Source organism: Hypanus sabinus, chromosome 19 (genome assembly GCF_030144855.1).
Source record: "Hypanus sabinus isolate sHypSab1 chromosome 19, sHypSab1.hap1, whole genome shotgun sequence".
NCBI classification, from domain to species: Eukaryota; Metazoa; Chordata; class Chondrichthyes; order Myliobatiformes; family Dasyatidae; genus Hypanus; species Hypanus sabinus.
Window position 1 is genome coordinate 2091362 of NC_082724.1, and position 27750 is coordinate 2119111.

Here is a 27750-nt window from a genome sequence, read left to right on the forward strand (position 1 = left end):
GAATAGCTGAGGTGGCATGATGTGTAGCGGTCAGTGTAATCGCTTGGGGATCGATTCCCTCTGCTGTCTGGACGGAGTTGTTATGTTCTCCCCACAACTGGGTGCTCCAGGTTTCCAGGTTCCTTCCTCAGTCCAAAGATGTACCGGTTAGCGTTAGCGTGCCGTGAGTGTGCCCCGTTGCTGCTGGAAGCAGGGTCACACTTGCGGGCTGCCCCCAGCACATCCTTGTGCTGGTCACTGATGCAGATGATTCATTTCACTATATATTTCAATGGTTCAAAGTGCTTTTGACAAATATAATGAATATTTTAAATCTCTCACAGCAAAACGCCACCGGCATTGAGAAACCAAGGATCAGGAAGCAAGTACCTTCTGGACTGACTCTTCCAAACTGGCGGAACTGTTTATTGCTGCTTCCAGTGACTTCTCAGCTACATTTAGTTTGGCTTTTGCAGCGTTGATTTTGGCGGACGCCTGGTGCACCTTACCTTGGACACCCATGGCTCGTTTCCTGTAAAAGACCAAGATCAGAATCTGCTGGGACACTGTCAGAGTACCCTACACCCATCACACACACACACACCCATCACACACACACACACCCATCACACGCACACACACACCCATCACACGCACACACACACCCATCACACGCACACACACCCATCACACGCACACACACACCCATCATACACTTACACCCATCACACACACACACACCCATCACACACACACACACACCCATCACACGCACACACACACCCATCACACGCACACACACCCATCACACACACACACACCCATCACACGCACACACACACCCATCATACACTTACACCCATCACACACTCACACACACGATCACACACACAGATACACACACACACAGCCATCATACACTTACACACCCATCATACACTTACACCCATCACACACTCACACACACGATCACACACACAGATACACACACACACACACAGCCATCATACACTTACACACCCATCATACACTTACACCCATCACACACTCACACACACACAGCCATCATACACTTACACCCATCACACACTCACACACACACAGCCATCATACACTTACACCCATCACACACTCACACACCCATCATACACTTACACCCATCACACACTCACACACACGATCACACACACAGATACACACACACACACACAGCCATCATACACTTCACCCACCACAAACTCACACACACACACACACCCATCACACGATCACACACACACACCCATCATACACTTACACCCATCGCACACACACACACCCATCACACTCAGACACAGACACAAACACTCTCTCACACACAGACACATACACACACTCCAACTCAGACACACATTCACATACAATCACACACACACACAGACACAGACACACTCTCACAAACAGACACACACACTAACATGTGCACACACTCACACACAAACACAGGCACACAGACGTACACACACTGATTCACACGCACTCACGATCAGAATCCCTGGTAACGACTAACAGCACAGACACTGGATCCTGAGTGGGAGGTGGAGAGCTGTTGATGGGTTGGGCAGGAGTTGAGGGATTGGGGGGCAGGATGTTGTAGAATGCACAGATGAGGGAGTTGAGGGATCAGGGGGTGGATTTCGGGGATTGGGAAGGAGGTAGCTGAGAGATCGAGAGGAGAGGAATTGAAGGATTGGGAAGGAAGGAGTGATTGCGAGGTAGTTGAAGATTCAGAGGAAAGGAGTTCAAAGAGTGGCTTTGTTGGAGTTGAGGGAATGTGTTGATGGATTGTGATAGAGAGAGTTGAGGGATTAGGATATAGGTATCGTGGGGTTTGGTGGGGAGGGAGGTGAGGGAGTTAAGGGATTCGGAAAGAAAGAGGGGAGGAATTTGGGGGATTGGGAGGAGAGGAATTAAGGGACTTGGAAGGCAGGAGTTAAAGGATTCAGAGGGGAAGAGTTAAAGGATTGGGAGGGGAGGTAGTTGAGGAAGTTGAGGGATTGGGACTGGAGGAATTAAGGGATTGTGGGGAGGGTTTTGAGAGATTGGGTGGAGTGGCATTGAGGGATTGTGTGATGCTGATGGATTGGGAGGGGGTGGAGCTGAGGGATTATGACAGAAGGGAATTAAGGGATTGGAAGGGAGCTGAGGGATTGGAAAGGGAATTGTTAAGGGATTGGAAGGGAGCTGAGGGATTGGAAAGGGAATTGTTAAGGGATTGGAAGGGAGCTGAGGGATTGGAAAGGGAATTGTTAAGGGATTGGAAGGGAGCTGAGGGATTGGAAAGGGAATTGTTAAGGGATTGGAAGGGAGCTGAGGGATTGGAAAGGGAATTGTTAAGGGATTGGAAGGGAGCTGAGGGATTGGAAAGGGAATTGTTAAGGGATTGGAAGGGAGCTGAGGGATTGGAAAGGGAATTGTTAAGGGATTGGAAGGGAGCTGAGGGATTGGAAAGGGAATTGTTAAGGAATTGGAAGGGAGCTGAGGGATTGGAAAGGGAATTGTTAAGGGATTGGAAGGGAGCTGAGGGATTGGAAAGGGAATTGTTAAGGAATTGGAAGGGAGCTGAGGGATTGGAAAGGGAATTGTTAAGGGATTGGAAGGGAGCTGAGGGATTGGAAAGGGAATTGTTAAGGGATTTGGAAGGGAGGAATTGGAGATGAGGGAGATGAGGGTTTGTGAGGTGAGGATTTGAGGGAGGTGGAGGGGAGGCAGTTCAGGAATCATGAGGGGTGGTGTTTAGGGATTGAGAGCAGAGGGAGTTGAGAAATTGGGAGGGGAGGAGTGGAGGGATTGAGTTGAGGGATAAGGAAGGCAAGAATTGAGGTGTTGGGAGGGAGTTGAGAGACTCGCAAGTTAAGAGTAGAAGGACTGGAATGGGGAAATTGAATCAGGAGGGGGTGGATTTGAGGATTAGGAGGGAAGGCATTTGAGTGATTGGGAAGGAGGGAGTTCAAGGTATGTTGAGGGATTAGGAGTGGAGGAGTTGAGAGTTGGGTAGGGTTTGAGTCAAGGGATTGGGAGAGAGCTGGGGTATTGGGAGGGTGTTGAGGGATTGGACGCAGAGAGTTGAGGGATTAGGAGGGAGGGAGTTGAGGGATTGGCAGGGAGTTGATGGATTGGGAGGGATAAAGTTGAGGGATTGGGAGGGAGCTGAGGGATTTGGAGGGAGGGAGTTGAGGGATTGGAACAGAGAGAGTTGATGGATTGGGAAGGAGTTAATGGATTGAGAGCAGAGAGAATTGAGGGATAGGGAATTGAGGTTTTGAGAAGGGGAGTTGAGGGATTGAGAGGGAGTTGAGGTTTTTGGAGGGAAGGAGTTGAGGGATTGACAAGGGAGTTGAGCAGTTGGGAGGGGAGGGAGTGAGGGATTGGGAGGTGAGAAATTATTGGTTTGGACAGTGGAGGGAATGAACTGAATGAGTAAAAGGAAGTTGAGGGATTGACAGAGGAGGAGTTGACGGATTGGGAAGGAGAAAGTGAGGGACTGGGAAGGAGGAGGTTGAGGTATTGGGATGGGAGGGAGCTGAGGGTTTGGAAGGGGAGTAGCTGAAAGATTGGGAGGAGAGGGAGTTGAGGGCTTTGTAGGGGAGGGAGTTGAGGGATCGGGACGGGAGCTAGTTGAGGGAGTTGTGGGATTGGGAGGGGGTCACTCCTGTTCTCCTTAACCCCCTTCATATTCTCCTCTTTTCTCTTTCCCTCCTCCCAACCATAACATCCCTCACACTCCATTCCACACTCGCTGCTCCACCTCACCACGCCCTCCATTCCCTGTTTGCTCCGCTGCACTAACTTCACTTTTGCTGCCCGCTTGTTGAGCTTCTGGGCCACCTGGAGGCTCTTCATGGTGCTATTGAGAATGGCATCCACGTCCATCACTGTTCCCAACGTGTCTCTGATCTTCTGCACCAACTTCTGGAGGTCGAGTCGGGTGACTGGTATGGAGATACTCAACACCATGTTGGCCACCAATTCAATGCTCCCGGGGTCTGCGCCCTCCTCTGAAACATAACCGACCTCCAGCCGTGAGTGATCAGACACACTGGCACTGCCCTCCCCCTCTGCAGCACCCAAACACAACCAGTACCCACTCCGTCAGTGATCAGACACCACTGGCACTGCCCTCCCACTCTGCAGCACCCAAACACAACCAGTACCCACTCCGTCAGTGATCAGACACCACTGCTGCACCCACCCCCCAGGAGTCTGTGATAAGACAGTGTGGAGTTTCACTCTGTGTCTGACCCCGGGAGTGTGTGATGGGACGGTGTGGGGGGAGTGTGTGATGGGACAGTGTGGAGGGAGATTCACTCTGTGTCTGACCCCGGGAGTGTGTGATGGGACAGTGTGGAGGGAGATTCACTCTGTGTCTGACCCCGGGAGTGTGTGATGGGACGGTGTGGAGGGACATTCACTCTGTGTCTGACCCTGGGAGTGTGTGATGGGACGGTGTGGAGGGAGATTCACTCTATGTCTGACCCCGGGAGTGTGTGATGGGACGGTGTGGAGGGAGTTTCACTCTGTGTCTGACCCTGGGAGTGTGTGATGGGACAGTGTGGAGGGAGATTCACTCTGTGTCTGACCCCGGGAGTGTGTGATGGGACGGTGTGGAGGGACATTCACTCTGTGTCTGACCCTGGGAGTGTGTGATGGGACGGTGTGGAGGGAGATTCACTCTATGTCTGACCCCGGGAGTGTGTGATGGGACGGTGTGGAGGGAGATTCACTCTGTGTCTGACCCCGGGAGTGTGTGATGGGATGGTGTGGAAGGAGATTCACTCTGTGTCTGACCCTGGGAGTGTGTGATGGGACGGTGTGGAGGGAGATTCACTCTGTGTCTGACCCCGGGAGTGTGTGATGGGACGGTGTGGAGGGAGATTCACTCTGTGTCTGACCCCGGGAGTGTGTGATGGGACGGTGTGGAGGGAGCTTCACTCTGTGTCTGACCCCGGGTGTGTGTGATGAGACAGTGTGGAGGGAGTGTGTGATGGGACGGTGTGGAGGGAGATTCACTCTGTGTCTGACCCCGGGAGTGTGTGATGGGACGGTGTGGAGGGAGATTCACTCTGTGTCTGACCCCGGAAGTGTGTGATGGGACAGTGTGGAGGGTGTTTCACTTTGTGTCTGACCCTGGGAGTGTGTGATGGGACGGTGTGGAGGGTGTTTCACTCTGTGTCTGACCCTGGGAGTGTGTGATGGGACGGTGTGGAGGGAGTCTCACTCTGTGTCTGACCCTGGGAGTGTGTGATGGGATGGTGTGGGGGGAGTCTCACTCTGTGTCTGACCCTGGGAGTGTGTGATGGGACGGTGTGGGGGGAGTCTCACTCTGTGTCTGACCCTGGGAGTGTGTGATGGGACGGTGTGGAAGGAGATTCACTCTGTGTCTGACCCCGGGAGTGTGTGATGGGATGGTGTGGGGGGAGTTTCACTCTGTGTCTGACCCTGGGAGTGTGTGATGGGACGGTGTGGGGGGAGCCTCACTCTGTGTCTGACCCCGGGAGTGTGTGATGGAACGGTGTGGAGGGAGTTTCACTCTGTGTCTGACCCCGGGTGTGTGTGATGGGACGATGTGGGGGGAGCCTCACTCTGTGTCTGACCCCGGGAGTGTGAGATGGGATGGTGTGGGGGGAGATTCACTCTGTGTCTGACCCCGGGAGTGTGTGATGGGACGGTGTGGAAGGAGATTCACTCTGTGTCTGACCCCGGGAGTGTGTGATGGGACGGTGTGGGGGGAGTTTCACTCTGTGTCTGACCCTGGGAGTGTGTGATGGGACGGTGTGGGGGGAGCCTCACTCTGTGTCTGACCCCGGGAGTGTGTGATGGGATGGTGTGGAGGGAGTTTCACTCTGTCTGAGCCCGGGAGTGTGTGATGGGACAGTGTGGGGGGAGCCTCACTCTGTGTCTGACCCCGGGAGTGTGTGATGGGACGGTGTGGAGGGAGTCTCACTCTGTGTCTGACCCCGGGAGTGTGTGATGGGACGGTGTGGAGGGAGATTCACTCTGTGTCTGACCCTGGGAGTGTGTGATGGGACGGTGTGGAGGGAGTCTCACTCTGTGTCTGACCCTGGGAGTGTGTGATGGGACGGTGTGGAGGGAGTCTCACTCTGTGTCTGACCCCGGGAGTGTGTGATGGGACGGTGTGGGGGGAGCCTCACTCTGTGTCTGACCCTGGGAGTGTGTGATGGGACGGTGTGGGGGGAGTCTCACTCTGTGTCTGACCCTGGGAGTGTGTGATGGGACGGTGTGGGGGGAGCCTCACTCTGTGTCTGACCCTGGGAGTGTGTGATGGGACAGTGTGGAGGGAGCCTCACTCTGTGTCTGACCCCAGGAGTGTGTGATGGGACGGTGTGGGGGGAGCTTCACTCTGTGTCTGACCCCGGGAGTGTGTGATGGGACGGTGTGGGGGGAGCCTCACTCTGTGTCTGACCCTGGGAGTGTGTGATGGGACGGTGTGGAGGGAGTCTCACTCTGTGTCTGACCCTGGGAGTGTGTGATGGGACGGTGTGGAGGGAGATTCACTCTGTGTCTGACCCTGGGAGTGTGTGATGGGACGGTGTGGGGGGAGTCTCACTCTGTGTCTGACCCTGGGAGTGTGTGATGGGACGGTGTGGGGGGAGTCTCACTCTGTGTCTGACCCTGGGAGTGTGTGATGGGACGGTGTGGAGGGAGTCTCACTCTGTGTCTGACCCTGGGAGTGTGTGATGGGACGGTGTGGGGGGAGTCTCACTCTGTGTCTGACCCCGGGAGTGTGTGATGGGACGGTGTGGAGGGAGACTCAGTCTGTGTCTGACCCCGGGATGTGTGATGGGACGGTGTGGAGGGAGACTCAGTCTGTGTCTGACCCCGGGAGTGTGTGATGGGACGGTGTGGGGGGAGCCTCACTCTGTGTCTGACCCCGGGAGTGTGTGATGGGACGGTGTGGGGGGAGCCTCACTCTGTGTCTGACCCCGGGAGTGTGTGATGGGACGGTGTGGAGGGAGATTCACTCTGTGTCTGACCCTGGGAGTGTGTGATGGGATGGTGTGGAGGGAGTCTCACTCTGTGTCTGACCCCGGGAGTGTGTGATGGGACGGTGTGGGGGGAGATTCACTCTGTGTCTGACCCCGGGAGTGTGTGATGGGACGGTGTGGGGGGAGTCTCACTCTGTGTCTGACCCTGGGAGTGTGTGATGGGACGGTGTGGGGGGAGCCTCACTCTGTCTCTGACCCCGGGAGTCTGTGATGGGACGGTGTGGGGGGAGCCTCACTCTGTCTCTGACCCCGGGAGTCTGTGATGGGACGGTGTGGAGGGAGTGTGTGATGGGACGGTGTGGGGGGAGATTCACTCTGTGTCTGACCCCGGGAGTGTGTGATGGGACGGTGTGGGGGGAGTCTCACTCTGTCTGACCCCGGGAGTGTGTGATGGGACGGTGTGGGGGGAGTCTCACTCTGTGTCTGACCCTGGGAGTGTGTGATGGGACGGTGTGGAGGGAGTTTCACTCTGTCTGACCCCGGGAGTGTGTGATGGGACGGTGTGGGGGGAGTCTCACTCTGTCTGACCCCGGGAGTGTGTGATGGGATGGTGTGGGGGGAGCCTCACTCTGTGTCTGACCCTGGGAGTGTGTGATGGGACGGTGTGGAGGGAGTCTCACTCTGTGTCTGACCTCGAGAGTGTGTGATGGGACGGTGTGGAGGGAGTGTGTGATGGGACGGTGTGGAGGGAGCGCCACCTAGTGCCTGATTCCGGGAGTGTGTGATGGGACGGTGTGGGGGGAGATTCACTGTGTGTCTGACCCCGGGAGTGTGTGATGGGACGGTGTGGGGGGAGCCTCACTCTGTGTCTGACCCCGGGAGTGTGTGATGGGACGGTGGGGGGAGCCTCACTCTGTGTCTGACCCTGGGAGTGTGTGATGGGACGGTGTGGGGGGAGCCTCACTCTGTGTCTGACCCCGGGAGTGTGTGATGGGACGGTGTGGGGGAGCCTCACTCTGTGTCTGACCCTGGGAGTGTGTGATGGGATGGTATGGAGGGAGATTCACTCTATGTCTGACCCCGGGAGTGTGTGATGGGACGGTGTGGGGGGAGTGTGTGATGGGACGGTGTGGGGGGAGCCTCACTCTGTGTCTGACCCCGGGAGTGTGTGATGGGACGGTGTGGGGGGAGCCTCACTCTGTGTCTGACCCCGGGAGTGTGTGATGGGATGGTGTGGAGGGAGTGTGTGATGGGACGGTGTGGGGGGAGTGTGTGATGGGACGGTGTGGGGGGAGCCTCACTCTGTCTGACCCCGGGAGTGTGTGATGGGACGGTGTGGAGGGAGTGTGTGATGGGACGGTGTGGAGGGAGTCTCACTCTGTGTCTGACCCCGGGAGTGTGTGATGGGACGGTGTGGAGGGAGTGTGTGATGGGACGGTGTGGGGGGAGCCTCACTCTGTGCCTGACCCCGGGAGTGTGTGATGGGACGGTGTGGGGGGAGCCTCACTCTGTGTCTGACCCCGGGAGTGTGTGATGGGACGGTGTGGAGGGAGTGTGTGATGGGACGGTGTGGGGGGAGTGTGTGATGGGACGGTGTGGAAGGAGATTCACTCTGTGTCTGACCCCGGGAGTGTGTGATGGGACGGTGTGGGGGGAGTGTGTGATGGGATGGTGTGGAGGGAGATTCACTCTGTGTCTGACCCTGGGAGTGTGTAATGGGACGGTGTGGGGGGAGCCTCACTCTGTGTCTGACCCCGGGAGTGTGTGATGGGACGGTGTGGGGGGAGTCTCACTCTGTGTCTGACCCTGGGAGTGTGTGATGGGACGGTGTGGAGGGAGTGTGTGATGGGACGGTGTGGAGGGAGTGTGTGATGGGACGGTGTGGAGGGAGTGTGTGATGGGACGGTGTGGAGGGAGTGTGTGATGGGACGGTGTGGAGGGAGTTTGTGATGGGACGGTGTGGAGGGAGTGTGTGATGGGACGGTGTGGAGGGAGTGTGTGATGGGACGGTGTGGAGGGAGTGTGTGATGGGACGGTGTGGGGGGAGTGTGTGATGGGACGGTGTGGGGGGAGTGTGTGATGGGACGGTGTGGGGGGAGTGTGTGATGGGACGGTGTGGCGGGAGATTCACTCTGTGTCTGACCCCGGGAGTGTGTGATGGGACGGTGTGGAGGGAGATTCACTCTGTGTCTGACCCCGGGAGTGTGTGATGGGACGGTGTGGAGGGAGATTCACTCTGTGTCTGACCCCGGGAGTGTGTGATGGGACGGTGTGGGGGGAGTGTGTGATGGGACGGTGTGGAGGCAGTGTGTGATGGGACGGTGTGGGGGGAGTGTGTGATGGGACGGTGTGGAGGCAGTGTGTGATGGGACGGTGTGGGGGGAGTGTGTGATGGGACGGTGTGGAGGCAGTGTGTGATGGGACGGTGTGGGGGGAGTGTGTGATGGGACGGTGTGGAGGGAGATTCACTCTGTGTCTGACCCCGGGAGTGTGTGATGGGACGGTGTGGGGGGAGTGTGTGATGGGACGGTGTGGAGGCAGTGTGTGATGGGACGGTGTGGGGGGAGTGTGTGATGGGACGGTGTGATGGGACGGTGTGGGGGGAGTGTGTGATGGGACGGTGTGGAGGGAGTGTGTGATGGGACGGTGTGGGGGGAGTGTGTGATGGGACGGTGTGGAGGGAGAGTGTGATGGGACGGTGTGGGGGGAGTGTGTGATGGGACGGTGTGGGGGGAGTGTGTGATGGGACGGTGTGGAGGGAGAGTGTGATGGGACGGTGTGGGGGGAGTGTGTGATGGGACGGCGTGGGGGGAGTGTGTGATGGGACGGTGTGGGGGGAGAGTGTGATGGGACGGTGTGGGGGGAGTGTGTGATGGGACGGTGTGGGGGGAGTGTGTGATGGGACGGTGTGGAGGGAGTGTGTGATGGGACGGTGTGGAGGGAGTGTGTGATGGGACGGTGTGGGGGGAGATTCACTCTGTGTCTGACCCTGGGAGTGTGTGATGGGACGGTGTGGAGGGAGAGTGTGATGGGACGGTGTGGGGGGAGTGTGTGATGGGACGGTGTGGAGGGAGTGTGTGATGGGACGGTGTGGAGGGAGTGTGTGATGGGACGGTGTGGAGGGAGTGTGTGATGGGACGGTGTGGGGGGAGTGTGTGATGGGACGGTGTGGGGGGAGAGTGTGATGGGACGGTGTGGGGGGAGTGTGTGATGGGATGGTGTGGGGGGAGCCTCACTCTGTGTCTGACCCCGGGAGTGTGTGATGGGACGGTGTGGGGGGAGCCTCACTCTGTGTCTGACCCCGGGAGTGTGTGATGGGACGGTGTGGGGGGAGCCTCACTCTGTGTCTGACCCCGGGAGTGTGTGATGGGACGGTGTGGGGGGAGTGTGTGATGGGACGGTGTGGGGGGAGTGTGTGATGGGACGGTGTGGGGGGAGTGTGTGATGGGACGGTGTGGGGGGAGTGTGTGATGGGACGGTGTGGGGGGAGTGTGTGATGGGACGGTGTGGGGGGAGTGTGTGATGGGACAGTATGGAGGGAGTGTGTGATGGGACGGTGTGGGGGGAGTGTGTGATGGGACGGTGTGGGGGGAGTGTGTGATGGGACGGTGTGGGGGGAGTGTGTGATGGGACGGTGTGGGGGGAGTGTGTGATGGGACAGTATGGAGGGAGTGTGTGATGGGACGGTGTGGGGGGAGTGTGTGATGGGACGGTGTGGGGGGAGTGTGTGATGGGACGGTGTGATGGGACGGTGTGGGGGGAGTGTGTGATGGGACGGTGTGGAGGGAGTGTGTGATGGGACGGTGTGGGGGGAGTGTGTGATGGGACGGTGTGGAGGGAGAGTGTGATGGGACGGTGTGGGGGGAGTGTGTGATGGGACGGTGTGGGGGGAGTGTGTGATGGGACGGTGTGGAGGGAGAGTGTGATGGGACGGTGTGGGGGGAGTGTGTGATGGGACGGCGTGGGGGGAGTGTGTGATGGGACGGTGTGGGGGGAGAGTGTGATGGGACGGTGTGGGGGGAGTGTGTGATGGGACGGTGTGGGGGGAGTGTGTGATGGGACGGTGTGGAGGGAGTGTGTGATGGGACGGTGTGGAGGGAGTGTGTGATGGGACGGTGTGGGGGGAGATTCACTCTGTGTCTGACCCTGGGAGTGTGTGATGGGACGGTGTGGAGGGAGAGTGTGATGGGACGGTGTGGGGGGAGTGTGTGATGGGACGGTGTGGAGGGAGTGTGTGATGGGACGGTGTGGAGGGAGTGTGTGATGGGACGGTGTGGAGGGAGTGTGTGATGGGACGGTGTGGGGGGAGTGTGTGATGGGACGGTGTGGGGGGAGAGTGTGATGGGACGGTGTGGGGGGAGTGTGTGATGGGATGGTGTGGGGGGAGCCTCACTCTGTGTCTGACCCCGGGAGTGTGTGATGGGACGGTGTGGGGGGAGCCTCACTCTGTGTCTGACCCCGGGAGTGTGTGATGGGACGGTGTGGGGGGAGCCTCACTCTGTGTCTGACCCCGGGAGTGTGTGATGGGACGGTGTGGGGGGAGTGTGTGATGGGACGGTGTGGGGGGAGTGTGTGATGGGACGGTGTGGGGGGAGTGTGTGATGGGACGGTGTGGGGGGAGTGTGTGATGGGACGGTGTGGGGGGAGTGTGTGATGGGACGGTGTGGGGGGAGTGTGTGATGGGACAGTATGGAGGGAGTGTGTGATGGGACGGTGTGGGGGGAGTGTGTGATGGGACGGTGTGGGGGGAGCGCCACCTAGTGTCTGACCCCGGGAGTGTGTGATGGGACGGTGTGGGGGGAGCGCCACCTAGTGTCTGACCCCGGGAGTGTGTGATGGGACAGTGTGGGGGGAGTGTGTGATGGGACGGTGTGGGGGGAGTGTGTGATGGGACGGTGTGGGGGGAGCCTCACTCTGTGCACTAACAGTTCCACGTTGTTTGACAGTGAGCTGACCATTGAGAAAATCTTTGACGGTCTTGATGAACCGGTGAAGGTCTGTCACGGTGCTGCCGATGAGCCGCTTTGCAGCCGTGGCGTTGGCCAGTGCCTCTGTGGCTCGAGTCTTGGCCTTTTCCGCCCGTTGCTGAGCCTCCTCGATCTACGGGAAACGTCACCGATGCTGTGAGCCGAAGCCCAGGTCCCCGCAGCCCCACCCAGAAACTCAGCAGCATCCCCCCCACCCTCACCCAGTCTGGAAACAGAATCCTGAGAGTCCTCTTTCCTCCTCAACTCTTGCCCTTCCCTCGGCACTCCCCCATTTCCTTCACTCCTCTTTGCTGCTCTACTTCCTGTCCAGTCTCTCCTTGCTCATCTCCCCTTTCCTCTCTCCTCTCCTCACCACCTCTCCTCCCCTCCCTCCCTTCATCTCTCCCTCCCCCTCCACCTCTGCATTCCCCTCCCTCCCCTCCATCTCTTCTCCCCCTCCCTCCACCCTCTCCTCCCCTCTCCCTCCCCTCCTCCACCTCTCCATTCCCCTCCCTCCCCTCCTCCACCTCTCCATTCCCCTCCCTCCCCTCCTCCACCTCTCCATTCCCCTCCCTCCCCTGCTCCCTCTTCTCCCCCTCCCTCCCCTCCATCTCTCCCTCCCCCTCCCTCCCCTCCTCCACCTCTCCATTCCCCTCCCTCCCCTGCTCCCTCTTCTCCCCCTCCCTCCCCTCCATCTCTCCCTCCCCCTCCCTCCCCTCCTCCACCTCTCCATTCCCCTCCCTCCGTTCACCACCTCTCCCACAGCTGCCTCCCTCCCCACTGTCTCCCTCCTCCCTGCCCCTCTCCTACCTCTTGCGCGAGGGTGCTGTGCTGACGCTCTTGGCTCCGTAGAGCCTGGCTGGTGTTGTCTGATCTCCGCAGTGCCTCTTGAGCCCAGGTCAGGACTCCGCCACAGCCTGGGCCTCCGCACAATGGGTCGCCCCAGTCATTCCGACAGTTGGCGCCTCCGCAGGGGTCTGAGGAGCACGTCATGCTAGCGGATGATCCACATACCTGGAGCAGGTGACAGATGTGTGGTAGCAGGTAGAAAGATAGATACCCCCCCTGCTGGGAATTTCACCCCCCCCCAGAGGGTTTTCCCCTCCCCCTGGAGTGTTGTTGATATATTGGCTTAGATCAGAGTCCTTTTCACAGGGTGGAAATGGCTAATACGAAGGGGTAAAACGTTTAGGTGATTGGAGGAAAATATAAGTGGGATATCAAAGTGAAGTTTTTTTACACAAGGAGTAGTGGTGGCTGACGTTCTGCCGGGGCTGCTGGTGACAGAGGCAGGTACATTTGGAGCATTTAAAAGACTCTTTGATACAGGCACATGGTTGAAAGAAAAATGGAGAGCTGTGTACAGACTCTTCATTGTCAGATGTGGCACAGAAACAGAGAGACACACACACACACAGATACACACACACACAATGACAGTCAGACACACACACACACACACACACACACACACACACACACACACAATGACAGTCAGACACACACACACACACACACTTCCCTGATTGGTGGATTACACTGTCGCTGAGTGGGGACTGGACAGTCTCTGACCTTCTCATTGATGCTGTCCACTGACAGTCAGACACACAGTCAGACACACACACACACACACACACACACACACTGACAGTCAGACACACACACACACACAAACAAACACACAGGTACACACACACAGACACACACACACACACACACAGACACACAGACACACACACACACACACACACACACACACTTCCCTGATTGGTGGATTACACTGTCGCTGAGTGGGGACTGGACAGTCTCTGACCTTCTCATTGATGCTGTCCACTGACAGTCAGACACACACACACACACACACACACACACACTTCCCTGATTGGTGGATTACACTGTCGCTGAGTGGGGACTGGACAGTCTCTGACCTTCTCATTGATGCTGTCCACTGACAGGTCCTTGGCCGCCATCGATAGATCCTTCAGCAGCTTGTCCTGAGCTCCCATGGCCTTTCTGAAGTTGCTCTCCTGCTGGAGCAGGCTCTCCACCTGCGCGTTTGTCTTCGCTGAGTCCTCCAGCAGGCTGCCTCTGCCCCGGACTGTCCTATTCACCCGTTGGTCTGCCTCGCGGGACGCCTGGTAGGAGGCCTGGATGGCGTCGTACAGCTCTGCAAACAGCAGGCACGAGACATTACTACCATCTCATTACAAACATCCGGGAGCCGTACAGGAACATGTAGACACACACTCAACCATTCAGGAACAGCTTCTTTCCGTCTGGAAAAAGGGAAGGGGCTGGAGGAACAGCAAGGATTTGATGGAGTGCATTATTTTTCCTGGGACGGAAGGCTGTATCGTTAGAGAGGGTCCACAGGAGGTTCGTGAGAACGATCCTGGGAATGAAAGGGTTAACATACAGGGCGCGTTTGATCCTCTGGGTCTGCACTCACTGGATTTCAGGAAAATGAAGGGCTATCTCATTGAAACCATCGAATACTGAAAGACCTCGTTAGAGTGGATGTGGAAAGGATGTTTCCCATAGCGAGTGAGTCCAAAACCAGAGGACACAGCTTCAGAATAGAGGGTTGTCCATTCACAACAGAGATGAGGGGAAATTTCGTTAGCAAGAGGGTGGTGAATCTGTGGAATTCATTGATTCATTGGCTGTGGAGGCCATGTCTTTACCCATGAGGTGATGCACCAAAGGACAGTGGGATGGGAATTGCGGAATGAGTCAGGGCATAGTAGGACCCCAACTGAACAGTCATAGTCATACAGTATAGAGACAAACCCTTCAGCCCAACTGCACCATGCCGTCCAGCTCTCTAGTCCCATCTTCCCGCATCTGGCCCGTGTCCCTCTATCCATTTACTTTACACATTGTTATTCTACCTGCCTGAATAACTGGTTCCAGATACCCAACACCTTCTGTCTGTGTGAAGAAGTTACCCCTCAGGTCCCCTCTCAGCTTGAACCTGCTCATGATTCCCCAGCCCTAGGTAAAAGGCTGTCTCTATCCCTCATCACCCCTCGAGTCTCCTGTGTATCTACCAGTGATTGCAGGCCCAGCCTTGTAAATCTGCTCTGCTCCCTTTCCATCCTTTCACAGAGTGGCCAGAGCTGAACACAATATTCCCAATGTGTCCTCACCATCGTCTTGTATAACTGTAATGTCCCCTGACTGATGAAGGGCAGTGTGCCAAATGTGCTGAGGAGATCAGCTGGTTGGGTGTTGCAACAACCTGGCGCTCAACATCAGTAAGACCGAGGAACTGATTGTTGGCTTCAGGAGAGGGAAGTTGAGGGAACAGCCCTCATTGAGGGATAGGAGGTAGAAGGGGAGAGCAGTTTCAAGCATCCCTGAAGACCTATCCCACACATCGATGTGACTGCGAAGGCGGCGGGCCGTGTGGCTCTACTTCATGAGCAGTTTGAGGAGATTTGCAGGATCAGCAAAGAATCTAGAAAATTTCCACCAACGTACCGCAGACTGACTGCTATGGAGGAGCAGGTTGGCACTTCCATTGTATCCGAGATAAGGGCAAACCACAGTTTGTGCGGCTTCAGAGCTGTGTGTCAGACATGGCTATAAGCACACTGGGGCCCCACGGGGGACTGTATTGGCTCCCTTCCTGTTTACCTGGTAAACCTCAGACCCTTAGATACAACACTGAGTCATGCCATCTGCAGAAATTCTCTGATGACTCAGCAATAGTTGGGTGTAAAGGGAGGATGGGAGGATGAATATAGGGCCCTGGTGGAGGACTTTGTCAAATGGTGCAAGCTGAATCATCTGCAGACCAACCTCAATAAGACAAAGGAGATGGTGATGGACTTTCGGGAGACGAAGCCCGCACTGCTCCGTTACTGTTAATGGTGAAGACGTAGATGCGGTGTCGACCTACAAGTACCTGAGGTTGCACCAGACTTGAGTGGAGCACCAACACAGAGTCACCTCTACTTCCTAAGGACTTTTGGGGTATGCAGGCCTCTCCTTCACATGTTCTACCAGTCTATTGTCTGTTTTTTGAGGATGTGACTAAACATATTGATGAAGGTCGAGTCATAGATGTAGCGTATATAGACTTCAGCAAGGCATTTGATAATATTCCCCATGCAAGGCTTATTGAGAAAGTAAGGAGGCATGGGATCCAAGGGGACATTGGTTTGTGGATCCAGAACTGGCTTGCCCACAGAAGGCAAAGAGTGGTTGTAGACGGGTCATATTCTGCATGGAGGTCGGTCAACAGTGGTATGCCTCAGGGATCTGTTCTGGGACCCCTACTCTTAGTGATTTTTATAAATGACCTGGATGAGGAAGTGGAGGGATGGGTTAGTAATTTTGCTGATGACACAAAGGTTGGGGGTGTTGTGGATAGTGTGGAGAACTGTCAGAGGTTACAATGGGACACTGATAGGATGCAAAACTGGGCTGAGAAGTGGCAGATGGAGTTCAACCCAAATGAGTGTGAGGTGTTTCATTTTGGTAGGTCAAATATGATGGCAGAATATAGTATTAATGGTAAGACTCTTGGCAGTGTGGAGGATCAGAGGGATCTTGGGGTCCGAGTCCATAGGACACTCATAGCTGCTACGCAAGTTGATTCTGTGTTTAAAAAGGCATGTGATGCATTGGCCTTCATCAATCGTGGAATTGAGTTTAGGAGTCGAGAGGTAATGTTGCAGCTCTCTAGGATCCTGGTCAGACCCCACTTGGAGTACTGTGCTCAATTCTGATCGCCTCACTACAGGAAGGATGTGGAAGCCATATAAAGAGTGCAGAGGAGATTTACAAGGATGTTGCCTGGATTGGGGAGCATGCCTTATGAGAATAGATTGAGTGAACTCAGCCTTTTCCCCTTGGAGTGACGAAAGATGAGAAGTGGCCTGATAGAGGTTTACAAGATAATGAGAGGCATTGATCATGTGTTTAGTCAGAGGCTTTTTCCCAGGGCTGAAATGACTAGCACGAGAGGGCACAGTTTTAAGGTGTTTGGAAGTAGGAACAGAGGAGATGTCAGGGGTAAGTTTTTTATGCAGAGGGTGGTGAGTGCGTGGAATGGGTTGCCAGTGGCAGTGGTGGAGATGGATACGATAGGGTCTTTTCAGAGACTCCTGGACAGCTACATGGAGCTTAGAAAAGTAGAGGGCTATGGATAAAGCCTCGGTAGTTCTAAGATAGGGACATGTTCAGCACAGCTTTGTGGGCTGAAGGGCCTGTATTGTGCTGTATGTTTTCTATGTTCTCTGTTCTAGAACAATCTTCTATGTGGTGGTGTACTGGAACAATGGTATTAACCCGGATAATGTCAACAGGCTCAGTAAACTGATTAGAAAGGCTGGCTCTGTATTAGGAATCAAACTGGACACACTGCAGGCTGTGGTAAAACAAAGGACCCTACCGAAATGCTGGCAATTCTGGACAAAGTTTCTCACCCTCTGCGTGCCACCTTGGCTGAACAGACGAGCACCTTCAGTAACAGACTGAGACAACTGCGCTGCTCCCAATAGCGCTACGAGGTCACTCTTACCCTCGGCCATTAGGCTCTATAATAAATCAACCTATAGCCAGGGAAGTGATGACCCCTCCTGTTGGACTGTTCGTGGTAACTTATTTTTTATTCTTTCTTACTTCTCTTCTAATATTTGTATATCTGTGCACTAGTAATGCTACAGTGATACTGTAATTTCCTTTGGAATCAATAAAGCATCTATCTTAATCCATGACCTCTGGTTGTAGTTCCACTCAACCTCAGCGAATGCTTGCATTAACCCTATCCGTACCCCTCATAATTTTTGTGTATCTCTTTCAAAACGCCTCTCAATCTTCAATATTCCAAGGAATAAAATCCTAACCCATTCAATCATCCCTGATAACTCAGCTCCTCCAGACCTGGCAACATCCTTGTAAATTTTCTCAGTACTTTCAACCTTATTTACATCTTTCCTGCAGGAGCAAAACAGCACACAATATTCTAAATTAGGCCTCACCAACGTCTTATACAACGTTAACATCACATCCCGACTCCCACACTCAATACTTCGATTTATGAAGGTCTTTGTATCAAATGTTTTCTTTATGACCCTATCAACCAGTGATGCCAATTTCAATGAATTGTGTATTTGTATTCCCAGATCAATTTGCTCTACCACACTCCCCAGTCCCTACTGTTCACTGTGTAAGACCTACCCTGGTTGGTCCTATCAACGTCTGGCACGTCTGCATTAAATTCCATCTGCCATTTTTTAACCAATTTTTCCAACTGGTCCATATTCCACTGCAGGTTTTCACAGTCTTCCTCACTGTCTACTACACCCCAATCCTGGTGTCATCCACAAATTTGCTGATCCAGTTAACCACATTATCATCCAGATCGTTGATATAGATGACAAACAACAACGTACCCAGCACCAATTCAGGTGGCACTCGACTAGTCACGGGCCTCCAATCAGAGAGGCAACCATCTACTACCACTCTCTGGCTTCTCCCACAAAACCAATTTCTAATCCAATTTACACACACAAAATACTGAAGGAACTCAACGGGCCAGGCAGCATTTATGGAAAAGAGCATTGTCAATGTTTCAGACCGAAACCCTTCAGCAGGATGTCAGGCAGGAATAGATTAGTCCTGCTGAAGAGTTTTGGCCTGAAATGTCAATAATACTCTTTTCCATAGATGTTGCCTGGCCTGCTGAGTTTCTCCAGCATTGCGAGTGTGTAAATTGGATTTCCAACATCTGTAGATTTTCTCTTGTCTCTTGTCATCTTGAAAGCTGAGTGACTGAACCTTCTTAGCCAACCCCCCATGTGGGATCTTGTCAAATGCCTTGCTAAAGTCCATGTAGACAACATCCACTTTCCTAGTAACTTTCTCAAAAACCTCTTTAAGATTGGTTGGAGGTGGCCTAGCATGCATGAAGCCACGCTGACTATCCCAAATCAGTGCATGACTGTCTGAATGCTTCTATATCTGGTCCCTCAGAATACCTTTCAATAACTGAACATAACAAACCAAATTTACAGCACATTACAGGCCCTTTGGCCCACAGTATTGTGCTGACCATGTCACTTACTCTAGAGACTGCCTAGAATATCCTTACCCATAGCCCTCTATTTTTCTAAGCTCCATGTACCTATCTAAGAAGCTCTTAAAAGACCCTATCATATCTGCCTCCATCACCGTTGCCGGCAGCCCATTCCATGCACCCACCACTCTCTGAGTAAAAAACTTACCCCTGACATCCCCTCAGAACCTATTTCCAAGCACCTTAAAACTATGCCCCTTTGTGTTAGCCATTTCAGCCCTGGAAAAATGCCTCTGACTATCCACACAATCAAATTCCCCTCATCATCTTGTACACCTCTATCAGGTCACCTGTCATCTTCCGTCGCTCCAAGGAGAAAAGGCCAAGGTCACTCAACCTATTCTCATAAGGAATGCTCCCCAATCCAGGCAACATCCTTGTAAATCTCCTCTGTACCCTTTCTACAGTTTCCACATCCTTCCTGTAGTGAGGTGACCAGAACTGAGCACAGTACTCCAAGTGGTGTCTGACCAGGGTCCTATATAGCTGTAACATTACCTCTCGGCTCAACCCCACGTTGATGAATGCCAACACTGTCAATCTGCACAGCAGCTTTGAGTGTCCTATTGACACGAACCCCAAGATCTCTCAGATTCTCCATTTATATTATATTCTGTCTTCAAATTAGGCCTACTAAAATGAACCACTTCACGCTTATCTGGGTTGAACTCCATCTGCCACTTCTTATCCCAGTTCTGCATCCTAATGATGTCCTGCTGTAAGAGGAGGGGTCTAGAACAGATCCCTGTGGAACACCACTGGTCACCATCCAGAATATGACCTGTCTATAACCACCCTTTGCCTTCTGTGGGAAGCCAGTTCTGGATCCACAAAGCAAGGTCTCCTTGGATCCCATACCTCCTGACTTTCTGATGGAGCCTTACATGGGGAACCTTATCAAATGCCTACTGAAATCCATATACACTACATCCAACACTCTACCTTCATCAATGTGTTTAGTTATTGATGTCAGGCTCACTGGCCAATAAGTTTCTGGTTTAGTGCTTCATTGGTATCTACATGGACCATGACCTCTGGCTGTTCACCCTCTCACTCAAGAATGCTGAGGACTCGATCAGAGATGTCCCTGACTCTAGCACCCAGGAGGCAACATACCATCAGGGAAACTTGTTCTCACCCACAGAACCATATCTCTGTTCCCCTAACTAATGAATCTCCTATCACCACAGCATTTTGCTTCTCCCTCCCTTCCCTTCTGAGTCTCAGAGACCCAGAGACCTGGCCACTGTGACTTTCCTCTGCTAGGTCATCTCCCCCCAACAGTATCCAAAGTGATATACCTGTTGTTGAGGGGGATGGCCACACGGGTACTCTGGCTTCGTAATCCCTTTCCCTTTCCTGACTGTCACCCAGTTTCCTGGGTCTTGCACCTTGGTGTAACCAGCTCTCCCTGTGTCCTATCTGTCACCCCCTCAGCCTCCCGAATGATCTGGAGTTCATCCAGTTCCAGCTCCAGCTCCATAACGCGGCGTACTAGAAACTGCAGCCGGATGCATTTCTCACTGGTGTAGTTATCAGGGATGCTGGAGGTCTCCCTGCCCTCCCACATCCCACAAGAGCAGCACTACACTATCCTGCCTGGCATCCCCATTGTTCTAAGTGAGCAAATGTAATGAAAGAAGCACAATGAACGGTGTGGGGGTGGGGCAGTGAGAGTAAAACCCTACCTACATTTTGTTTGCCTGCTCTTACTCAAGCCTCAAAGAGCTTAAACCTCAAAATCCCCGCTCTAACTCTGTGCACTTCAGTGATGGCCGCTCTGCTTGGCCCTGACCTACTTTAATTTGTTCTGGCCAATCAATACCAAACGCTGGTTGGCCGCTGTTCGAAGTTCCAAACTGCCACGAGTTGCAGCCTTTTCTACTGAGTTGGAGAAGCTGAGTGAACCCTTTCCTCTCAGGCTTCCAATCTCCAACTAGGCACTGCTCCAAGCTTTTCATGATAACTCATAATAACCTTTTCATGCATTACACTGCACTGCTGCCGCAAAACAACAAATTCACAGTGTAGGTTGGTGATAATAAAGCTGATACCAGTTCACATCTTCTCCACTTTCTCAAGGGGTTACAAATGCTCTCAAAGAGCTAGAACAGTTCATGTGGGCTGAATGGCCTTTCTGCTACATCGCTCATTGGAACTCTCTCCTGAATTCAAGACAATATGCAGAAATGTAATCACCTTTAGCGTTTAACGCTGTGTGATTCTCCAGATCCTTGGTTTTCTGGGCAAGCATCGCACTCAGGTTCCTGGTCAGTTCCTCCAGCTCCTCGATGTCCCCTTCCACTTTTCCATTTGATTCCAGAACCCTGGAGTTATCCTTCTCCAGACGATCCAGTTTCTGGGACAGTAGGTCCATTTCCTCCCTGACAAAGGAGTCAACAGTCTCTTGGTCAGTGTAAATACCCCTGTGTCAGGGAAGGGTGTTGGAGCCAGAGAGGGTTACAGAGACAGGGAGGGTGTAGGAGCCAGAGAGGGTTACAGAGATGGGGAGGGTATAGGTGCCAGAGAGGGTTACAGAGACGGGGAGGGGTGTAGGTGCCAGAGGGGGTTACAGAGATGGGGAGGGTATAGGGGCCAGAGAGGGTTACAGAGACGGGGAGGTTGTAGGGGCCAGAGGGGATTACAGAGATGGGGAGGGTGTAGGGACCAGAGAGGATTACAGAGATGGGGAGGGTGTAGGGGCCAGAGAGGGTTACAGAAATGGGGAGAGTGTAGGAGACAGAGAAGGTTACAGAGATGGGGAGGGTGTAGGGGCAAGAGGGGGTTACAGAGACGGGAAGGGTGTAGGGGCCAGAGAAGGTTACAGAGATGGGGAGGGTGCAGGGGCCAGAGGGGGCTACAGAGATTGGGAGGGTGCAGGGGCCAGAGGGGGTTACAGACACGGGGAGGGTGTAGGGGCCAGAGAAGGTTACAGAGATTGGGAGGGTGCAGGGGCCAGAGGGGGTTACAGAGATGGGGAGGGTGCAGGGGCCAGAGGGGGTTACAGAGATTGGGAGGGTGCAGGGGCCAGAGGGGGTTACAGACATGGGGAGGGTGTAGGGGCCAGAGAAGGGTACAGAGATGGGGAGGGTGCAGGGGCCAGAGGGGGTTACAGAGATGGGAAGGGGTGTAAAGGCTGGTGTGAGTCTCGGAGATAGGGAGGAGTGTGGGGACTTGTGGGAATTACAAAGTTAGTGAGAAGTTGTGGGGTTGCAAAGGGGTAATTGAATGTTGAAGTGCACCTGATATCCGATATGAATTGCTGCAGTATATCGAGCTGCTGTGTACTGTTCAACGGGAGAGCCTGGACCAGATTCCGCACACTCGCCAGTTCCTCCTCCAGCTTCTGCAGACGATGGCTAGTACTGTCATCCAGCCCGGTGTCTGTGATCCGCTGCACCTTCTCCCTGACCCCCTGTATCGCCTCCTTCAGCTGGCCAATCTCCTCGTCCCAGAGGTAGAAGCACGTGTGGCAGCGGACGCAGGTGGGGGAGCGACCTCTGTAACCGCGACTGCACTGGTCACAACGGGGCCCGGTGAATCCCTCTTGGCACAGGCAGCGGCCTGTCGAATGGTTACACTGCAGAGACTCTGAACCAACTGGGTCACAGTCACACCCTGCAAAACAACAACATTACTGTTACTGAGGGCAGAGCAATCCCAGCGTCACTTTCTGACAACTTGGTACCCACGGACACCATAACCCTAACCCCCCCTCCCACACCGTCCCATCACACACCCCCGGGGTCAGACACAGAGTGAATCTCCCTCCACACCGTCACATCACACACTCCCGGGGTCAGACACAGAGTGAATCTCCCTCCACACCGTCCCATCACACACTCCCGGGGTCAGACACAGAGTGAAGCTCCCTCCACACCGTCCCATCACACACTCGCGGGGTCAGACACAGAGTGAAGCTCCCTCCACACTGTCCCATCACACACTCCCAGTGTCATACACACAGAGTGAATCTCCCTCCACACCATCCCATCACACACTCCCGGGGTCAGACACAGAGTGAATCTCCCTCCACACCGTCACATCACACACTCCCGGGGTCAGACATAGAGTGACCCTCCCTCCTCACCGTCCCATCACACACTCCCGGGGTCAGACACAGAGTGAATCTCCCTCCACACCGTCACATCACACACTCCCAGGGTCAGACACAGAGTGAAGCTCCCTCCACACCGTCCCATCACACACACCCAGGGTCAGACACAGAGTGAATCTCCCTCCACACTGTCCCATCACACACCGTCCCATCACACACTCCCGGGGTCAGACACAGAGTGAATCTCCCTCCACACCGTCCCATCACACACTCCCGGGGTCAGACACAGAGTGAAGCTCCCTCCACACCGTCCCATCACACACTCCCGGGGTCAGACACAGAGTGAGGCACCCTCCACACCGTCACATCACATCACCGTCCCATCACACACTCCCGGGGTCAGACAGAGTGAATCTCCCTCCACACCGTCACATCACATCACCGTCACATCACACTTGTCTGGCTCCTGGATTTCCATCAAAGACGTAGGATGAGGTTGGAGCCGTTGGATTGGAATAATTCTGGAATGGGTTTAGTGCCACATCTGAGAAGAGGCAACCTGTCTTGACCCACTCTGACAGTGTGTGTAACTCCAGTCCCACCTCTCCATTAACCGGTTACTGCCTTCCCTGGTAGCTCAGCAGTGCTCAGATGCTAAGCCAACATGTTTTCAGGAAGTTATGGCCCTGCATTCAGTGTGGCCTGTGCTAGTGCTGAATGAATGTGTGAACTCCGGGTGGCAACTGGCACGTGGATGGAAATGGGTGACCACTGCCCTCCCACTGGACATCGGCTCCAGACACAAATGATTCAGCAGATGCTGGAAATCCGGGGAGGTTCACGAGAATGATTCTACAAATGAAAGGGTTAACATGATAGGAGTGTTTGATGGCTCAGGGCCTGTATTCACTGGAGTTTACAGGAATGAGGAGCGGGTCTCATTGAAACCGATCAAATATTGAAAGGACTAGGTAGAATGGCCGTAGAGAGGATGTTTCCCATGGTGGAGGAGTCGAGCACCAGAGGGCACATCCTCAGAAGAGAAGGGTTCCCAATTAGAAGAGATGAGGGAGAATTTCTTTAGCCAAGGGGTGGTAAATTGGAGGAATTCATTGCCACAGACGGCTGAGAAGGTCAAGTCACTGGTATATTTGAGTTGGACATTCTTGATTTGAGTGTGAAAGGTTATGGGGATAAAGGAGAATGGGGTTGAGAGGGATAATAAATCCAGAAAGGAAGCAGACAGATTCCCTTCTCTGGGCCTCTGCCTATTCCTTTCCAGTCCTGATGAAGGGTCTTGGCCCAAAGTGTCAACCATTTATTCCCCTCCATAGATGCTGCCTGTCCTGTTGAGTCCCTCCAGCAGTTTGTGTGGGATACTGACCCCGACTCAGGATTTAACCCAGTTCATGAGGTTATTTCACAGGTAACTTCAGCCAGTCTGCAAAGGGTTGTTCGATAAGGAAGGGCTCCCAGCCTCCGGTTAACATAAACCATACTACAGAAGAGGCTCTTTGGCCCACAACGTTTTGCTCATCTTTTAATCTACTTTAAGATCAATCTAATAATTCTCTCGAACATAGTCCACAGTTTACTGTCATCCATGCGCCTATCAAAGAGTTTCTTAAAAGTCCCTAATGAGTCTGCTTTGACCACCAAGCACGTTGCATGCATCCGCCATTATCTGTGTAAACAGACTGATCTCTGACATCGCAACTATACTTCCCTCATCATCTTAAAATTATGCCCCTTCGTGCTAGCTCTTTCCATCAGAGGAGAAGTCTCTGGCTGCCCCTCAATCTGTGCCACTCATCATCTTCTACCCTTCCATCAAGTCACTGCTCATCCTCCTTGGTCCCCTCGCTTCCCCAGACTGCGCAGCGAGACCTGTCTTCAAGAGATCGAGCTTGTTTCCTGGATCACTCCCGGTCATTCACGGGCACCCGGGAACATTCCCCAGAGAAGTTTCGTGACCATGGACACAGGAGCAGTTCCTCCCCATTCCTGCACCTGGAATGTCACATGGTCTCCTGACTTGAGAAGAGAGATACTAGCTTTGGAGATGGTGCGGAGGAGGTTCACCAGGTTGATTCCAGAGGTGAGGAGAGATTGAGTCACCTTGGGCTTGACACACTGAAATTAAGAATGAGAAGGGATCTTACAGAAAAATATTCAAATCATGAGAGGGATGGATAAGATTGAGAAAGGAAGGCTGCAGAGAGTTGTAATCTCTGTCAGCTCCATCATGGGCACTAGCCTCCATAATATCCAGAACCTTTTCAAAGAGCAATGCCTCAGAAAGATGGCGTTCATAATTAAGCACCCCCATCTCCCAGGACGTGTCCTGTTCTCACTGTTACCATCAGGGAGGAGGTACAGGAGTCTGAAGTCACACGCTCAATGATTCAGAAACAGCTTCCCCCTCCACCATCAGACTTCTGAATTGACATTGAACACATGAATACTACCTAACTATTGTTTATTTCTAATGATTTAACTACATTTAACTAGCATGTTACCTGGGTTTCAGCACGGACTAGGAGGGCCGAGATGGCCTGTTTCCGTGCTGTGATTGTTATCTGGTTATCTGGGTCGGTGGGACTAGGTGAGAGTAGGCGTTCGGCACGGACTGGGAGGGCCGAGATGGCCTGTTTCCGTGCTGTGATTGTTATCTGGTTATCTGTATCATTTACTGTAATTCACAGTTTTCTAATGCAAGACAACACATTTCATGAGATATGCTGGTGGCAGTAAACCTGACTGAGTGAAACAAGTATTAGGGGACACAGACTCAATGTTCAGGGAAATAGAACGGAGAAGAGAAGAAACTGCTTCTTCCAGAGAATAGCAAATCTGTGGAATTCTCTGCCCTGGAAAACGGTAGAGGGTACAGTACCTCATTAAATATGTCTGAGACACAGCGAGATGGATTTTTACACTGCAGAAGAATTAAGTGTTTGGGGAGAAAGGTGGGGATAATTGACCTCACAATCTACCTCGTTGAGACCTTGCACTTCACTTTCTCTGTAACTGTAACACTTTATTCTGCATTCTGTTATTGTTTTCCTTTAGACCACAAGACCATAGGACATAGGAGCAAAATTAGGTCATCTGACCCGTCAAGTCTGCTCCGCCATTCAATCATGGCTGATCCTTTTTATTAATCTCCTACTCAACCCGAGTTCCTGGCCTTCTCCCCTTTGATGCCATGTCCAATCAAGAACCCTATCAATATCTACCTCAAATACACCCAATGACCCCGGCCTCCACAGCTGCACGTGGCAACAAATTCCACAAATTCACCACCTTTTGTCTAAAGAAATTTCTCCACATCTCTGTTTTAAAAGGATGCCCCTCTATCCTGAGGCTGTGCCCTCTTGTCCTAGACTCTCCCACCATGGGAAACGTCCTTTCCACATCTACTCTGTCTAGGCCTTTCAACATTCGAAAGGTTTCAATGAGATTCCACCCCATCCTAAATTCCAGCAAGTACAGACCCTTGTTATGCACTGATCTGTATGAACAGTGTGGAGAACTAGTTTTCCACTGGATCTCAGTACGTGTGGCAAAAAGGAATTGATTTACCAATTTAGGGGGAGTTCAGTCCACAGCCAGATCATCTCTGATCATATTGAATGATAGAGCAGGCTCCATGGACCAAATGGTCGACTCCTGCTCTTAGTTCTTATATTTCTCATTGTCTCAAACATTAGCAGTGAGAGATGTCCCTCAGTGTTAACGGATCGGCCTCACACTGCCTCGTTTGAGACTCTCCCTCAGATCTACCCTCGAAATCCCAGTGGGTTCTCTGACCGCTCTCCTCCCCCCACCTCCTCCATTCTCGCAAACCATAAGGGAGACATGTCTTCAGAAGGGCTTCTGAGCTCAGTCCTTACCCTGACACGACAGCTGTGGGTTACCCCAGTAATGCTCCTTGCACTCTGAGCAGCTGCGTCCTCCGAACCCCGGGCGACACTCACACTGGCCAGTGAACTGCAGGAGAGAAGACAGCAGCGGTCAGCAATGGGGAGCAGGAATTGGGGGGCAGGGTCTCTTTGGGAGAGAGGGGAAAGAACAGAGAAAGAGACACCAACTCCACAGTGGGATCAGTAACTCAGCCACCCAGGAGAACCCTCTCCTCATGAGGAGCCAGCTTCAACCCCACAGTCTGTGGTGAACAGACAGCTGGAATTAGTTCTGAATCTTGGCATCCTTGCCCAAACCCAGGAATAAATACCAGCAGTGTCCTGGAAGTGTGTGATGGGACGGTGTGGAGGGAGATTCACTCTGTGTCTGACCCCGGGAGTGTGTGATGGGATGGTGTGGAGGGAGATTCACTCTGTGTCTGACCCTGGGAGTGTGTGATGGGACGGTGTGGAGGGAGATTCACTCTGTGTCTGACCCCAGGAGTGTGTAATGGGACGGTGTGGAGGGAGATTCACTCTGTGTCTGACCCCAGGAGTGTGTAATGGGACGGGGAGCAGGGAGATTCACTCTGTGTCTGACCCCGGGAGTGTGTGATGGAATGGTGTGGAGGGAGATTCTCTCTGTGTCTGACCCTGGGAGTGTGTGATGGGACGGTGTGGAGGGAGATTCACTCTGTGTCTGACCCCGGGAGTGTGTGATGGGACAGTGTGGGGGGGATTCACTCTGTGTCTGACCCCGGGAGTGTGT

General features: G+C 53.4%; 1 protein-coding gene across 5 annotated transcripts in view; it reads right to left on the bottom strand.

Moving 5' to 3' along the window:
- The window catches only part of lamb2l (laminin, beta 2-like), a 235382-nt gene that overhangs the window by 20137 nt on the left and 187495 nt on the right, over positions 1–27750 (bottom strand). For all 5 annotated transcript variants that reach the window (XM_059943876.1, XM_059943875.1, XM_059943878.1 and 2 more), the window contains 8 exons: positions 26973–27069; positions 22262–22637; positions 21219–21403; positions 13861–14099; positions 12743–12946; positions 11921–12065; positions 3809–4016; positions 370–511 (listed from right to left, as the gene is read on the bottom strand). In XM_059943876.1, the coding sequence (XP_059799859.1) occupies positions 370–511; positions 3809–4016; positions 11921–12065; positions 12743–12946; positions 13861–14099; positions 21219–21403; positions 22262–22637; positions 26973–27069 (1596 nt within the window). The remainder of the gene's footprint in view (positions 1–369; positions 512–3808; positions 4017–11920; positions 12066–12742; positions 12947–13860; positions 14100–21218; positions 21404–22261; positions 22638–26972; positions 27070–27750) is intronic.